The following is a 16870-nucleotide window of genomic DNA, read 5'->3' as shown; positions in this document are numbered from 1 at the left end:
GGACACAACGGCAGTGACTAGGATGGCGGAAGTGGGAATCGAACCTGCAACCCACAAGTTGCTGGCACGGCCACTCTACCAACCGAGCTAAACCAATTGTCAACAAGAGTTGTGTTTGCTCACACAGAAAAACACTGCCCCTTAAGCTTTTGGAAGAGAATTGCAAGACACACACCAGCCCCGGTGGAAGAGCTATAAATGAACCAAGACGCCGTTAGAGGGGACGCAAGAGTATATTCCAGCCTTTACTGTCATTAGTGTCCCAACAAACGGCATATTTAATTGCGGTTTTAGAAAAGCCCGAACCACCATTTGTCCGCCGAATGGATTTTATGTCAGGCTGTTGAATGGAGCAGTTATTAAGACTAAATGTGTTGGAACTGAAATATGAGAAAATGTATCAGAGTGTCCCTGTGTGGTATTTTGTTTTGTTTTAGAGAGGCACCATACATTTCAGATTTAAATGTAATTTTACTCAATGTTACGATAATTAATTTTCACTGGTCCCGTTGAGATAAAATAATTTATTTTTGTCATGGAAAGTCAGTGAATCGTTTTTCGAGAAGTCATGGAATATCATTGCTGAAAAAGTGTAAGAACCCTGAAGATTGGATTAAATTCATGGGCGCCATCAACTTCCAAGCAAAATGTCTTTGCTAGAGTATGAGCAAGTGACGACGATCATAAAACTTTGATGACATCTGAATGTAGGGGCAGGGCGATAGGCCTGAGAACTGTGTCACGATGTAAGCGTTTTATATCAATAATTATTTATATTTGTATGGCTTAACAAAAATAACCATGACAAAAATATTATACTCCCCCCAGCTATTAAGGCAGAAAGGAAAGGAAAATCACAAAATTACATCAAACACTTAACAATAACCTCTCAAAATGAAGGTGGAAAAATAAGGAATACATAAGAAATACTTAATAATGTGTAACAAAATAGTACAAAGTGTACAAATTTAAACATAAAGAAACCTGAGAAGAAATACTTTGTGCATGTTTAGTGCCAGGAAACTATTGCTGTGATCAAGGGAGAGCACGGATAAGATGGTCCACATTAGTCTGACTCCCGTCCGTTTTTAAATACCAAAAAGAAGAGTGATACTGTCAAGATGACTTTTTCAGTTTTATTGGCAGTTTATTTTGTTCTCTGTAGCACTTTTTTTTTTACTTCTCAGTCCTTGCAAATAATCAACCGTGCGACAAAATCAGGATATTGTATGTAAATGTGTGTTTTTATGGTGCCTGCCTTAGGACAACAGATCAAATGTAGCTATTGTAGCTAGGGGTGTAACAGTACGTGTATTTGTATTGAACCATTTCGGTACGGGGGTTTCGGTTCGGCACGCGGGCGTACCGAACGAGTTTGGAAGCAGAAGTCTTCACAAGCTGCTCTGATTTCTGCCTCTGTCTGAGCAGTTAGCACCTAGCATTGTCCCGCCCACACAACCATCTGATTGGTTACATACAAAGCCAATCAGCAGTGCGTATTCAAAGCGATGTAACAGCCAATCCGCAGTGCGTATTCACAGCGATGTAGTCAATGCTTTAGCGTCGAGCAGATATTCGTTTAGCAGGAGAGCAGCAGACTATACCCAAATTATACTAAACACTTCCCAGTCATAACTATTACAAACATCACAATGAGCCCGTTGACCTTCTGGAAACTTTAACTGCAGCTCAGCTAGCTCACAGTATAGGCTTGAGGTGAAGGCTAATTAGCTTTTAGCATAACGTTAGCTAATTTTGCTGTGTGTGTGTGTTAGGGGCAGCAAAGCCCTGTCTGTCTGTTTCATTGAACTCCATTGTGTTTAGGGGTGAATAGTCTCTCCTATTGCAATTGTACTATTTTTTAGCAATAGTTACATTAATCATTAGTAATGTAACAGCCTAGTTTTGAATAGCAGGGTCCCTGCTATCACATTTTGATAAAAATACAACATTTGCATAATAAAAATCAACTACAGGCTTCCCAAATACTGTAATAAATTAAGCATGATGAGTTGACATTAAACAGTTTCAATGGAAACTGTTTAATGTTGCACTTTTTATATGTAGAAGAAAGTTTTTTTCATTTTATTTAATCAAAGCAACAACTTGAGGCAGTTTAATGTGGATTAAGGTGGGCAGAATTATTATAGTGTTCCCAATGTTAAAAGGATAAAGCCATTGTTTACAAATTTGGTAAATAAATAACCAAAAAATTTATATTTTGTTGTTTTCTTACTGTACCGAAAATGAACCGAACCGTGACCCCTAAACCGAGGTACGTACCGAACTGAAATTTTTGTGTACCGTTACACCCCTAATTGTAACTCATTCTCGCATATTTACTGTGATGCTTTGCTCATATTTTAATCAATATGCATTGTCCTAATCAAATAAAGCTATTCAAATTCCAATCCAACCAAATTTGCTATTATCAAGTGATAGCTTCCTGCGTTGCTCGGTCACCAGAGCGCAAGTCCCGTTGTTCATCCGACCAACCTTACTCCGCAACAACAAAGAAAAACAATTATCCGTTTTATAGAACACACTTTTTATTGATATCAATTGTCATGACGATATATATTGATATTGTTTTATAGCCCAGCCATATCTGTATAACATGTTTGCTTGCATGTCTTCAAACATATTTTGAGCGTAAGTCAAGTGTTCAAAAGGCATGTTCAAAATAAACTTCAAACTACTACTACTTCCTCTTTGTCATAGGGGGCTCCAAAAAGCCACTTGTAAAAAATGAGGACTTGCATACTTCAAAATAATGCCTTCTTTCTGTTATTCCTCAATCCGAAGGAATGGCTCCAAGTTCAGAGTTTGGGATGGACAAAATTAACCCAGCTCAGAAAATGAACAATAAAGTGGACGGGACACCAAAGCCGGAGTCCAAAAAGGTAGAAATTTGCCTCCGCACAGCAAAATGGTTTAGTTTGCATTATGTTTAGAACCTAACACCTTTAATGTCCTGTTTCACAGAAGTCAAGCTCTTCCACCACCACCAATGAGAAGATAACTCGTCTGTACGAGCTTGGCCCAGAGCCCGAGAGGAAGATGTGGGTGGACCGGTACCTGTCCTTTGCTGAGGAGAAGGCAATGGGCATGAACAATCTCCCTGCGGTGGGACGCAAACCTCTTGATCTGTTCCGACTCTACGTATCCGTCAAAGAGATCGGAGGACTTACGCAGGTTAGCCGGGATTCCACACGATTTATTTTTTCATGCCGAGCAGCTTTGCCTGAGCCGTCCGCATCTTTGCTCCGGTCGCCCACCAGGTGAACAAGAACAAAAAATGGAGGGAGCTTGCCACCAACCTCAACGTGGGCACATCGAGCAGTGCAGCCAGTTCCCTTAAAAAACAGTACATCCAGTGTTTGTACGCCTTTGAGTGCAAGATTGAGCGCGGCGAGGACCCGCCCCCGGACTTCTTCAATACGGACACCAAAAAGAACCAGCCCAAGATCCAGCCTCCCAGCCCTGGTAGGTGCTATTGTAATGCATGAATGTTGAACCAAGAAGTGAGTGTCTTGTGGGAATTTGGACTTGGCATTTGCACAGGGCATGACGACAGACTTGTCCTTTCAGTCCTCGCCGCCCCCCGAGACCCGTATGCTAAATCTTTCAATGAACTCTGTGGTAGGACGCTGCTGGTGTCTCAATAAAGGGGTGTGCAGTTCGAGCGGTTGAGGGGACCTGTTACTGCTTCTAAGATCCGCCCTGGCTGTCTGACAGGAGGGCAGGAAGTCAATGTTGCTGTGTCACAGGATACATCAGGGTGCTTGTCAGCTGGCACCGACGTCGTAGTTGCCATGAAGGAAGAGCAGCAGAATAAAAGGGGGGGGCTGATGTTTGCAACCTGATTGGTGCCTGGCCCAGGGCTACAAAGGCAACCCTCCCTGGAGATTAGTTCTGAGCCAGAAATGATGAATGGTGAGGGGGGGTGGGGGTGGGGGTGGCGCGCGTGTGTAAAAGTCACACAATTTCTCAGACTCTGCCTACCACTCCTCCTTTTTTCCTTTCCTCCCTTGTAGAAGGGAATTCCCTGCCCGAGGGGGCGGGGAGATACCAAATGTCTGTGTGTGTATGTGTGAGAGTGAGAGAGGGTGACGTGAGAAATGGTGAATAAGTGTGACCTGGCACTGACCCCACCGTGTGTATATGTGTGCATTTGTGTGTGTGCGGTGATTTAATGAATGGGAAGCCGTGAGTCATCAGACTTGAGTCCTGAGCTGGAGCATGATACTGTGTCTCACACACACACAACACCACAATCTATCACTCAGCCTCACTACACTGTCAGTGGCAGTGTTCAGGTTCCTGTTTCCCGGTCACTTTCAAAAGGCTGGCGCGAGATTGGCATGCCGTGATGAGAATTGAAGATCTTTCCCAGTGCTAGTGCACTTTACTGTACAAGCCGGGCAGCTTGATTCTTAACTTAGTGCAGCCATCAGGAATTTCATAATGGGATTTCCGTACAGGACAGCCCCCTAGTAATCAACAATCTTATTTAGCCTTGCATGCAACCGTTAACCTACATCTAGTGTACGTCCGAGAAAAATAGACATAATAATGGTTACGTTTAAACACAAGTCTGATTAAGAGGGACCTGTGATGAATTTCGTCTTTTATTACTTATAGATGTTTTTACAATATTGTATACTTGTGTGAAACAATCACCACCCTCGAGTTGGCTGCTCTAAATGTCAGCAATATCTTCTGTAATATCCGTTTTTAGCACTTCTGATTAGTTTTTGTCGCACAATATTTTGTTGGTTTATATATGGTAGGTTACTGTGGTGTAAAATACTTTATTTGACGTGGTATACCTGTTCTACGGGCAGCACGGTGGACAAGGTGTTAGTGCGTCTGTCTCACAATACGAAAGTCCTGTGTAGTCCTTGGTTCGGGATCTTTATGTGTGGAGTTTGCATGTCCTCCCCTTGACTGCGTGGGTTCCCTCCCACTTCCAAAGACATGCACCTGGGGATAGGTTGATTGGCAACACTAAATTGGCCCTAGTGTGTGAATGTTGTCTGTCTATCTGTGTTGGCCCTGTGATGAGGCGGCGACTTGTCCAGGGTGTGCCTTCCGCCTGATTGTAGCTGAGATAGGCACCAACGCCCCCCGCAACCTCAAAGGGAATAAGCGGTAGAAAATGAATGAATGGATGGATACATGTTCTACATCGCTAGCAATTGCATCTGTCTTTCGTCTTCACCCACCGCATTTGAAAGAATGCATATTTTTCCTTAAGTTGTTTACATTCTGACAAGGCAAGTGCAAAAATACATTGTGTGGATATGACCGTCTTGATTGCCAAACTCATAACTGGAACGCTCACTGCACAGCTGTGACATCATTCCCAGCTCCGACTTCCAACGTCCGTGGAAAATGGAACACACTTTAAGTGAGGCTCTCAGAAAGAGGATGCAGGATGAAGTAAAATGTTCATCTAATCTTGGGATGCGCATTAAAACACTAATGTGCAGCAAGCAACGACATAAATGCTGTCAAAGCAGCTTTTTTTATGCGGAGTCTGAATCAATCGGCGAGTGTCCAATGTTGTGACTGGGTGAATCTATGTAATGTTTATTTTTTTTAAATGTTGTCTGGGGAAAAATTGTGGTGACAACTTTAAGATATCTATTTAAACAGTGTACATTTTTAAAAGATGGATTATGACATTTTGGGAGAGGGTTTGGAATGTTTTAATTTGCAATCTGGAAACACCTCCAGAATCGGACATCTTGCAGGCAGACTCCAAAAAACAGTTTAGAAAAATGATTGTGGAGCAAAATTTATGCACAATTTACACTAAATCATATCCAAGTTGTATTATATAGAGCAGTGGTTCTCAAAATATTTTCACCAAGTACCACCTCAGAAAACACTTGGCTCTCCAAGCACCACCATAATGACCAATAACTATTCATTAAAACAAGGCAAAGTGTAATATGAATATAATAATGTATATGTTGGCCACTGTAACAGTTTGAACAGTAGCACTGTGTTTGAATTTTGGAAAATAAAAATGACTCTGTGGCTTCCTCCCACCTCCTAAAACAGGGTATGGGCAACTCAAAATGCTGAAAGAGCCATATTGAACCAAAAATACAAAAAAAAAATTGTCTTGAGCCACAAAAATTATAAGCCTCTTATAAATGTTACAATGAAGGCAACACCTGATATAAATGTCTATATTAGCTATAATAGCCTACTATCAAAATGATTATGTGTTGCAGGCTGACGCAAATCTTTTTTGACGGAAATGTTGAAATGTAATATTTATTCCACAAATTTTTCATTGGAAAATATTAGTAAAACGGATAACTCCTAGAAATTACTGACTTAAAATGGCCAAAGGTATAGATGTGTGTGTCCAAGTTAAAGGACACGACAGGCTTAAAGAATTATACAGATTTTTAACAATCTTTGCAAGTTGGGGAACCTTTGCTGTGGTCTATAACAGCACACAAACTACTATCATACATGCAGCCAATATTACATACAGATAATGTGTCATGAGACTTGCAAATATAAATTAGAATCAAAGAGGACATAAGTAAAGGAAATTGAGTGAGCTCAAATATACCTACAAACAAGGCATAATGATGCAATAAGTACATGCAGCTAGCCTAAATAGCATGGTAGCATCAATTAGCTAGCAGTCATGCAGTGACCAAATATGCCAGATTAGCACTCCACAAAAGTTAATAACATCAACAAAGCTCACCTTTGTGCATTAACGCACAGGTTACAACATTTGATGAACAAAATGACAGAAAGGAGTGGCATAAAACAGATCCTTCTGTGGTAGTTTCGGAGAAAGTTTTATATGTAAACAAACTACAGGGAGTTCAAGGACTGCCGAAATTAGTAGGACAAAACGGCGCTCGCCAAATACTCTAATCAGTTAAGCACGTTTATAATAAACAGTGGGATTTCTAACAATTAGGAATATTGGTGTCATATTTGTCCTCCAACAGAAAACATATAACACAAACATTTTTTCCTTCCTCTTTTTCCTTTTTTATATATTTTTGAAAATGTTCCAGGCACCCGCAGCTCTTTAGTGCCACTAGGGCTGCGCTAAAGAGCCACAGGTTGCCTAACCCCTGTCCTAAGACCTGCACTTGGGGATAGGCTGATTGGCCACCAAAAACTGGCCCGAGTGTGCGTCTGTGTTGGCCCTGGGATGAGGACACGACTTGTCCGGGGTGTATCCTGCCTTCCGCCCGAGTGCAGCTGGGATAGGCTACATCCCAACCCACGACTCTGAGAGAGACAAGCAACAGAAAATGGAAAAGATGGATTGAAAACACTAATCACTGAAGTAATTCCTTGGCATACCATAAGATAGGGCCCATGTACCACTAAGGGTACCCATATCACAGTTTGAGAATCACTTATGTAGGCCACAAGGAAGTGATTTAAATGTAGATTAAAATCATCATAAGTCCCCTTTAACAATTACATTATTGAACGTTGTGTTTATTCTTACATAGTTCAAAATGTCCAAAAAGCAGGAGAATGACGCAGAGCTGATGGATAATAAATAAGGAATGTGTTTGTCCTTGTATTGTTTTACAGCTGGCTCTGGATCGCTCCAAGGTCCCCAGACCCCTCAGTCCACTAGTAGTTCTATGGCAGAGGGGGGAGAACTGAAGCCTCCCACCCCAGCTTCCACCCCTCACACACAAATGCCTCCGATGCCTGGCGTCAGGTACATGTTAGACACTATTGTAGCGTGTGTAGTCTCACCGTATCCTTAAGTCTTTCAACTTTCTTATGATCTAATCAACAACGATCTGTATTGTTTAGGAGTAGCGTAAATCTTCAAGACCCCTTTGCTGACGGCGGAGATCCTGCATTCTCCCGAAGGAATGCCATGACTCCCAATTCTCAAAACTACCAGCCCGGAATGGGCGGCCCCGAGGTGATGGGTCGGATGGTTCCCTATGAGTCCAACAAGGACCCCTTTGGTGGCATGAGGAAAGGTGAGTGACGACTGGACGGCGAAATCAAAAGTGAAAACTAACAATCTGTATTTTGCTTTCCTTAAGCCGGAGAACAGTTCATGTCTCCTGGTCCTAACAGTGGGATGGGAGAACAGTACAACAGAGGCCATCCAGGACCAATGGGAAATATGCCAATGGGCCAGAGGCAACAATATCCTTATGGATATGACCGCAGGTACTTTAATTGTTTTGTTTGGGAGAAAAGGGGTAAAATTTGGCCACCAGTTGGAATTATGGGGCGTTAAATCCACTGCTTTTAAATCGTACAGACAAGACTCAAGCATCGGCCCTGATGGCAGCATGGGACCTGGAGCCCCACAGCCTAACATAATGCCTTCTGGAGCCGACACAGGGATGTACTCACCCAGCCGACCACCCCCTCAACAGCGGTAATATACCTTCAGCTTGTAAAACACACAATTTCTATACGTATTCTTAAGATTTTTGTGCAGGAACATGGAATTAAACTTGGAATATTTTCTTTATATTCTCTAGACATGACTCCTATCCCAACCAATACCCTGGCCCAGTAGTGCCCCCTGGTGGTCCATATCCAAATCAACAACCAGGAATGTATCCACAGCAGCAGCCGGTAAGGAGAAGATTAAACTTCCTCTGCTTTGGATTTGAATGCTAATTGGAATATTGCTTCCTGACAGAACTACAAGCGTCCTGTTGATGGTGTGTACGGTCCCCCTGCCAAGCGCCATGAGGGAGAAATGTACAACGTCCCTTACACTGGTCAGCCGCAACCAGGACCCCAATCTTCTGGACCCCAGGGCCAACAGGACATGTATAATCAGTATAATGCTTACCCTGGAGGTGAGCGTCGACCACCGGGTCCGCAGAACCAGTTTCCCTTTCCCTTTGGTAGGGACCGTGTACCATCGTCTGGTGGTCCAAATTCCCAAATGATGGCGAACCCCATGCCTTCAGGTCCCGACGGCCCCCAGGGCCCAATGTGGCAGGGCCGCAACGAAATGGGCTACCCCAACTATCCCAACCGTCAGGGACCTCCCGTGCCTGGCCAGGCTCCCGGCTACCACGGCATGAATCGCTCAGAGGACATGATATCGTCAGACCAACGCATGAACCACGATGGCCAGTGGCCTGGTCACGTAAACCAGCGGCAACCGCCTTTCGGCCCCGGTGGGTCGGGCCCACCCATGACGAGACCTCTTCCTTCAACTTACCAGACGTCGCAGAACCATATCCCTCAGGTGTCGAGTCCGGCACCCATGCCAAGGCCCTTGGAGAGCAGGACTTCTCCCAGCAAGTCAACTTACATGCATCCAGGCATTAAAGTGCAGAAAGCTGGACCTCCAGTACCTGCCTCCCACATCGGACAGGCCCCGGTGCAGCAGCCTATGATGCGACGAGATGTGGGGTTTCCTCCCGGATCGGTGGAGTGCTCCCAACCACACCTCAAGCCCCGGAGAAGGCTTACCATGAAGGACATAGGTTAGTAACTATTGATTGATTGATTGATTGAAACTTTTATTAGTAGATTGTACAGTACATATTCCGTACAATTGACCACTAAATGGTAACACCCGGGATAAGTTTTTCAACTTGTTTATGTCGGGGTCCACGTTAATTATTTCATGGTACAAATATATACTATTAGTATAATACAGTCATCACACAAGTTAATCATCAGAGTATATACATTGAAGTATTTATAATCAGGGGGGGTGGGGGGGGGGGGGGTAGGTTTGGTTGATATCAGCACTTCAGTCATCAACAATTGCATCATCTGAGAAATGGACATTGAAACAGTGTAGGTCTGACTTGGTAGGATATGTACATCAAGTAGTGGACATAGAGAGATCAGAAAGCATAATAACAAGTATATACATTTGATTATTTACAATTTGGGGAGGTGGGATGTGGACGGGGGAGGGTGTTAGTCAAGGGTTGTAGTTGCCTGGAGGTGTTCTTTTAATGCGTTGGGAGTACATTCCACATTGATTTGGCATAGAAGGAGAATGAGTTAAGACTTTTGTTAGATCGGAATCTGGGTTTAACGTGGTTTGTGGAGCTCCCCCTGGTGTTGTGGTTATGGCGGTAATTTACTTTAAGGAAGTAGTTTGACATGTACTTCGGTATCAGGGAGGTGAAGCGGATTTTATAGACTAGGCTCAGTGCAAGTTGTTTTACTCTGTCCTCCACCCTGAGCCAGCACACTTTGGAGAAGTGGGTAGGAGTGAGGTGTGATCTGGGGTGGAGGTCTAGAAGTCACCTGAATAGCTTGTTCTGGGATGTTTGGAGTCTAGAGGGTTTTGGAGGTGCTGGGGTACCAGGAGGTGCATGCTTAATCAAAAAAGGGTTGAATGAGAGTTCCCCCTAGAATCTTCATGGTGCTTTTGTTGACCAGAGAGGAGATTCTGTAGAGAAATTTTGTTCCTTGGTTGACCTTTTTGATTACCTTGGTTGCCATTTTATCACAGGAAAGATGGAGTGACATATTGCGTCATTTCCAATTGTATTATTTTCTCAACTACCGGACTTTCCGGACTATAGAGCGCACCGGTAAATAAGCCATACCCTCTAGATTTTAGAAGAAGAAGAAAAAAATCGATATATTAGCGGCACAGGACTATGAACCTCAGATATATACATTGTGAATGGAGTTATTTACACAGAAATATTTTGTAAATGTTTAACATACCTTAATTGTTTCCAAACGGTGTTTTTAACACGACAGTAAAAAGGCTGATCAAACAAAACGGATGTCATCGTCATGGACCCACTCGCTGCGGAAGATAGTTTTCCAATCAGCAAAACAGACCCATTAAAGGCCTACTGAAATGAGATTTTCTTATTTAAACGAGGATAGCAGGTCCATTCTATGTGTCATACTTGATCATTTCGTGATATTGCCATATTTTTGCTGAAAGGATTTAGTAGAGAACATCCACGATAAAGTTTGCAACTTTCGGTGCTAAGCGAAAAGCCCTGCCTCTACGGGAAGTCGCAGACGATGACGTCACATGTTGAAGGCTCCTCACATATTCACATTGATTTTAATGGGAGGCTCCAACAAAAAGAGTTATTCGGACCGAGAAAACGACAATTTCCCCATTAATTTGAGCGAGGCTGAAAGATTTGTGTTTGAGGATATTGATAGCGACGGCCTAGGAAAAAAACACGATTGCATTGGGACGGATTCCGATGTTTTTAGACACATTTACTAGGATAATTCTGGGAAATCCCTTATCTTTCTATTGTGTTGCTAGTGTTTTAGTGAGTTAAATATTACCTGATAGTCGGAGGTGCAATGTCTCAGCAAAGTCGACGGCAACTATGGACGGCACAAGCTCAGCTTTTCTCCGGTAAGAAGTGACTTTTTACCACAATTTTCTCACCGAAACCTACTGGTTGACATTCCGTCGTGATTCATGTTCGCTTGACCACGCTGTGATCCATAGTAAAGTTTCACCTCCAGGAATTTCAAACAAGGAATTACTGTGTGTTTGTGTGGCTAAAGGCTAAAGCTTCCCAACTCCATCTTTCTACTATGACTTCTCCAATATTAATTGAACAAATTGGAAAAGATTCAGCAACACAGATCTCCAAAATACTGTGTAATTATGCCGTTAAAGCAGACGACTTTTAGCTGTGTGTGTGTGCGCAGCGCTCATACTTCCTAAAAACCCGTGACGTCTTGCGTACACGTCATCATTACACGACGTTTCGAAGACGAAACTCCTGGGAAATTCAAAATTGCAATTTAGTAAACTATAAAGGCCGTATTGGCATGTGTTGCAATGTTAATATTTCATCATTGATGTATAAACCATCAGACTGCGTGGTGGGTAGTAGTGGGTTTCAGTAGGCCTTTAACATCACAGTGACATTTTGGTAAATTTACTGAGGAATTTGTGAAACTGAAACCATTCAAAAAGAATGCCATTGTAAGTTAATAATACTAACGCCGACACTTGTAAACGTGTTAGCTAATGCTAATGATGTTAGCTTAATTACATTATGATACCACATACAAATATGCATGAAAGCACTCTGACAGACATCACACATGGGATGGTTCATTGCTTGCAGTGATGACAAGAAACACATACAACGAAACACCGTTTTATAAGCCGCAAGACTCAAAGCTTAGGAAAAAGGTAACGACTGATAGTCCGGAATTTACGGTATTATTTATCTACTTGCTCAAATCTGGTTACTTTCTGTTGTAACATGTTTTCTATCTACACCGCTGTTAAAATGTACTATGTAGGTACGTGTTCTTCTGTTTGGATACTTTACATCAGTTTTGGGCTGGTTATTGATCCATTACTAAGTACTTACAGGGATAGTTTTGGTCATATCAATGCTGATACTTAAACATTTCAAGATCATTGAATGATTGGATTTTTTTTTTATCACAATTATAGTCAAACAAAAACATATGATGGCTGTGTGACAATATTTCTTGAATATTGAAAGGATTTCTTACTGTTGGCACTGATCTAAATATTTTGGTTTTTGCCCTGAGGGACTTATTTCCTGTGTTTGTTAACAATAACCAAAACAACAAAAGATTTTATGATCAAAGTAATCGATTATCGATCATATTTCCATATCGCGACAATCGATATTTGTATCGATCCACCCACCTCTAGCTTAGCGATTACCATGGCTTATTGTATCCACCTACAGCGTGTAGTGTAGCATGTTTAGTTATTCCTCGTCCTCCAGTGATATTTGTAAGAAATAGTTTATTTGCCGTCATGGGGGTGAGGATTGCTGACTTGGAAGCGGCTTTGCACAGTGGAGGGAAGTTATCTGCTTGCTAGCGTTGAAGGATGCTACATTGCATTGAGGGCACGTTTGTTCGTTTGTTGCGGTCAAATTTGTGGGACACAGCGAGAGAATGTGTCGTCAACATGCATTATAGAGTGATAATATTAAAAGCTCTATCATCTGCAAAATGTTTATCCTTTATAATGTATATCGTCTCTATCGTGCAACCCAGTAAGGAACAATGCGTCTCAGAGGTCCCAGAATTATTATAACTGAAAGGGTGTTGGCCTAAATTTACACTTGATGCCGGAATTCAAACCATTCTAAGTGCGTTTAGTAAGCCCTACCGGCACGTTTTGTAAACAATGCACACCAAGGCACCATGAATTGATTTACGTGGACCCCGACTTAAACAAGTTGAAAAACTTATTGGGGTGTTACCATTTAGTGGTCAATTGTACGGAGTATCTACTGTACTGTGCAATCTACTAATAAAAGTTTCAATCAATCAAAAAAACAACAACACACGGCATTGATTGATTGATTGATTGATTGATACTTTTATTAGTAGATTGCACAGTACAGTACATATGCTAGCAACGACCGGCCTATGATAGACTGACCACACCTCCTCTTTTCACGGGATATGTCCTCTTTGCGGAGCTGTCCGGGTGGGGTTTCTTAAATGCCTCGAATGTCCGGCATTTTAAGTTAGGGTTGTGTGTATTTTCAATGTACGTTCAGGGTTAAGAAGGGGTTAAAAACAAAACAAATTGTGCACGCAGCACCATTCGTGAGGGAGGGACAGAGACAGAGAGAGCGAGAGAGTTATGATAAACATGCAGGTGGCGCCAGGCTCTGATTTTTACCCTTCGATTTATCAGATTTTATTTTTTTATTATCTATAGCAGGGGTGTCAAAAGTGTGCCCCGCAGGCCATTTGCGGCCCACAGCTAATGTTTTAAAGGCCCACGGCACATTCTAAAAATACTATTAAAATAAACAAAAACATAAAAGTGAAAGAAAAAAGCTTAAAGGGCAAGTAAGTTAGAAAAAGTTGCAACTTTGACTAATAAAACAAAGCAGTTTTTTTTCTTTCAAACTGTCATTGCTCAAAACATAATATTGAATCAAAATCAATGTTATTACGAATTATTGACCTATCCAAGTTTCCGATTACTTCACATCAAATATTCCATCCATTTTCTACCGCTTATTCCCTTTTGGGGTCGCGGGGGGCGCCGGCGCCTATCTCAGCTACAATCGGGCGGAAGGCGGGGTACACCCTGGACAAGTCGCCACCTCATCCACTAAGAAAAATATTATTGGTGGAAAATTCAGCAAATTTGTTAAATAAATAATCAAAAAATTTATATTTTGTTGTTTTCTTACTGTACTGAAAATGAACCGAACCGTGCTCTATTAGCCGAGGTACGTATCGAACCGAAATTTTTGTGTGCCGTTACACCCCTATTATTAGCCTTAATGGAAGTATTTATTATTAGTTTAGAAGACTGGCTCCCCACTGTGGATTAATTACCTGCTGGGAGGACTAAAAATAAATAGTGTCAGCAAGAGTGGATCGCTAGATTTTTTTTTTTCTTTAACAGCATCAAAAGACATTTATTGCCAATGGCGATCACATACATTTCAGGTGAAAAGTTTGGACACACCTCCTCATTCAATGCGTTTTCTTTACTTTCATGACTATTTACATTGTAGATTGTCACTGAAGGCATCACAACTACAAATGAACACATGTGGAGTTATGTACTTAACAAAAAAAGGTGAAATTACTGAAAACATGTTTTATATTCTAGTTTCTTCAAAATAGCCTCCCTTTGCTCTGATTACTGCTTTGCACACTCTTGCCATTCTCTCGATGAAGTTCAAGAGGTTCTTACCTGAAATGGTTTTCACTTCACAAGTGTCATAGTTTTGATGCCTTCAGTCGCAATCTACAATGTAAATACCGTATTTTTCGGACTATAAGTCGCAGTTTTTTTCATAGTTTGGCTTGGGGTGCGACTTATACTCAGGAGCGACTTGTGTGAAATTTTTAACACATTACCATAAAATATCAAAGAATATGATTTCGCTCATTCACGTAAGAAACTAGACCAGTAGTTCTTAACCTGGGTTCGATCAAACCCTAGGGGTTTGGTGAGTCGGCCTCAGGGGTTCGGCAGAGCTTCAGCCGCGGAGGTCAAGACACGGCCGACTCATCGTGTAAATAAAAACTTCTCCCTATTGCCGTATTATGAATACCCCCAAACGATGTTCCCTCTAATTTTCCATCGGATTCGCAGGTGTGTAATTTGTAGTGCGTTCATGGACTGTTTTGTTCTTTGAACAAGATGATGTTCATGCACGGTTCATTTTGTGCAACAGTAAAAAAAACATATAACTTTGTCTTGAATTTGAGAAAAAAAAACGTTTTATTTTTCACCAAAGAAGGGTTCGGCGAATGCGCATGTGAAACTAGTGGGGTTCGGTACCTCCAACAAGGTTAAAGGGGAACATTATCACAATTTCAAAAGGGTTAAAAACAATAAAAATCAGTTCCCAGTGGCTTGTTGTATTTTTTGAAGTTTTTTAAAAAACTTTACGGGTCCCAGAATATCCCTAAATAAAGCTTTAAAGTGCCATATTTTCGCTATCTTCGAAACCACTATCCATTTCCCTGTGACGTCATACAGGGCTGCCAATACAAACAACATGGCGGTTACCACAGCAAGATATAGCGACATTAGCTCGGATTCAGACTCGGATTTCAGCGGCTTAAGCGATTCAACAGATTATGCATGTATTGAAACAGATGGTCAGAATATGGAGGCAGATAGCGAAAACGAAATTGAAGAAGAACTTGAAGCTATTGAGCTAATAGCTATTGACGCTATTCGGCCATAGCGTGGGTGTACCTAATGAAGTGGCCCATAGCATGGCTGCCTTATTAGCATCGCCGGTAAAATGTGCAGACCAAACGATCAGGACTTTCGCATCTTGTGACACTGGAGCAACTTAAATCCGTCGATTGGTAAGTGTTTGTTTCGCATTAAATGTGGGTATCTAGTTTCAAATGTACATACAGCTAGCGTAAATAGCATGTTAGCATCGATTAGCGTAGCATGTTAGCATCGATTAGCTGGCAGTCATGCTGTGACCAAATATGTCTGATTAGCACATAAGTCCACAACATCAACAAAACTCACCTTTGTGATTTCGTTGACTTAATCGTTGCAAATGCATCTGCAGGTTATCCATACATCTCTGTGCCATGTCTGTCTTAGCATCGCCGGTCAAATGTGAAGACACTCTGGTACATTCAATGGGGGTCTGGCGGCAGATTTCTTGCCAGTGGTGCAACTTGAATCCCTCCCTGTTAGTGTTGTTACACCCTCCGACAACACACCGACGAGGCATGATGTCTTCAAGGTTCCAAAAAATAGTTGAAAAAACGGAAAATAACAGAGCTGAGACGCGGTGTTTGTAATGTGAAAATGAATATGGCGGGTGTGTTACCTCGGTGACGTCATTGCTAAAAGACCGATAAACAGAAAGGCGTTTAATTTGCCAAAATTCACCCATTTAGAGTTTGGAAATCGGTTAAAAAAATACATAGTCTTTTTTCTGCAACATCAAGGTATATATTGACGCTTGCATAGGTTTGGTGATAATGTTCCCCTTTGAGAACCACTGGACTAGACGTATAAGATTTCATGGGATTTAGCAATTAGGAGTGACAGATTGTTTGGTAAACGTATAACATGTTCTATATGTTATAGTTATTTGAATGACTCTTACCATAATATGTTACGTTAACATACCAAGCAGCTTCTCAGTTAGTTATTTATGCGTCATATAACGTACACTTATTCAGCCTGTTGTTCACTATTCTTTATTTATTTTAAATTGCCTTTCAAATGTCTATTCTTGATGTTGGGTTTTATCAAATAAATTTCCCCCAAAAATGTGACTTATACTCCAGTGCGACTTATATATGTTTTTTTCCTTCTTTATTATGCATTTTCGGCGGGTGCGACTTATACTCCAGAGCGACTTATACTCCGAAAAATACGGGTAGTCATGAAAATAAA

General features: G+C 41.6%; 1 protein-coding gene across 2 annotated transcripts in view; it reads left to right on the top strand.

The window, feature by feature from the left end:
- The window catches only part of arid1ab (AT-rich interactive domain 1Ab), a 135466-nt gene that overhangs the window by 115016 nt on the left and 3580 nt on the right, over positions 1-16870 (top strand). The window contains exons 10-19 of one of the 2 annotated variants that reach the window (XM_061897398.1): positions 2806-2903; positions 2986-3195; positions 3282-3486; positions 7597-7729; positions 7828-8003; positions 8070-8199; positions 8294-8413; positions 8520-8616; positions 8684-8894; positions 8961-9485. In XM_061897398.1, the coding sequence (XP_061753382.1) occupies positions 2806-2903; positions 2986-3195; positions 3282-3486; positions 7597-7729; positions 7828-8003; positions 8070-8199; positions 8294-8413; positions 8520-8616; positions 8684-8894; positions 8961-9485 (1905 nt within the window). Of the gene's footprint in view, positions 1-2805; positions 2904-2985; positions 3196-3281; positions 3487-7596; positions 7730-7827; positions 8004-8069; positions 8200-8293; positions 8414-8519; positions 8617-8683; positions 9486-16870 lie in introns of both variants that reach the window. The other variant, XM_061897397.1, reaches the window with a different exon arrangement.

This window comes from Nerophis ophidion, linkage group LG04 (assembly GCF_033978795.1).
Source record: "Nerophis ophidion isolate RoL-2023_Sa linkage group LG04, RoL_Noph_v1.0, whole genome shotgun sequence".
Lineage (NCBI taxonomy): Eukaryota > Metazoa > Chordata > Actinopteri > Syngnathiformes > Syngnathidae > Nerophis > Nerophis ophidion.
The sequence above is the reverse complement of the archived record's forward strand: the minus strand, read 5'-3'. Positions and strand labels throughout refer to the sequence as shown.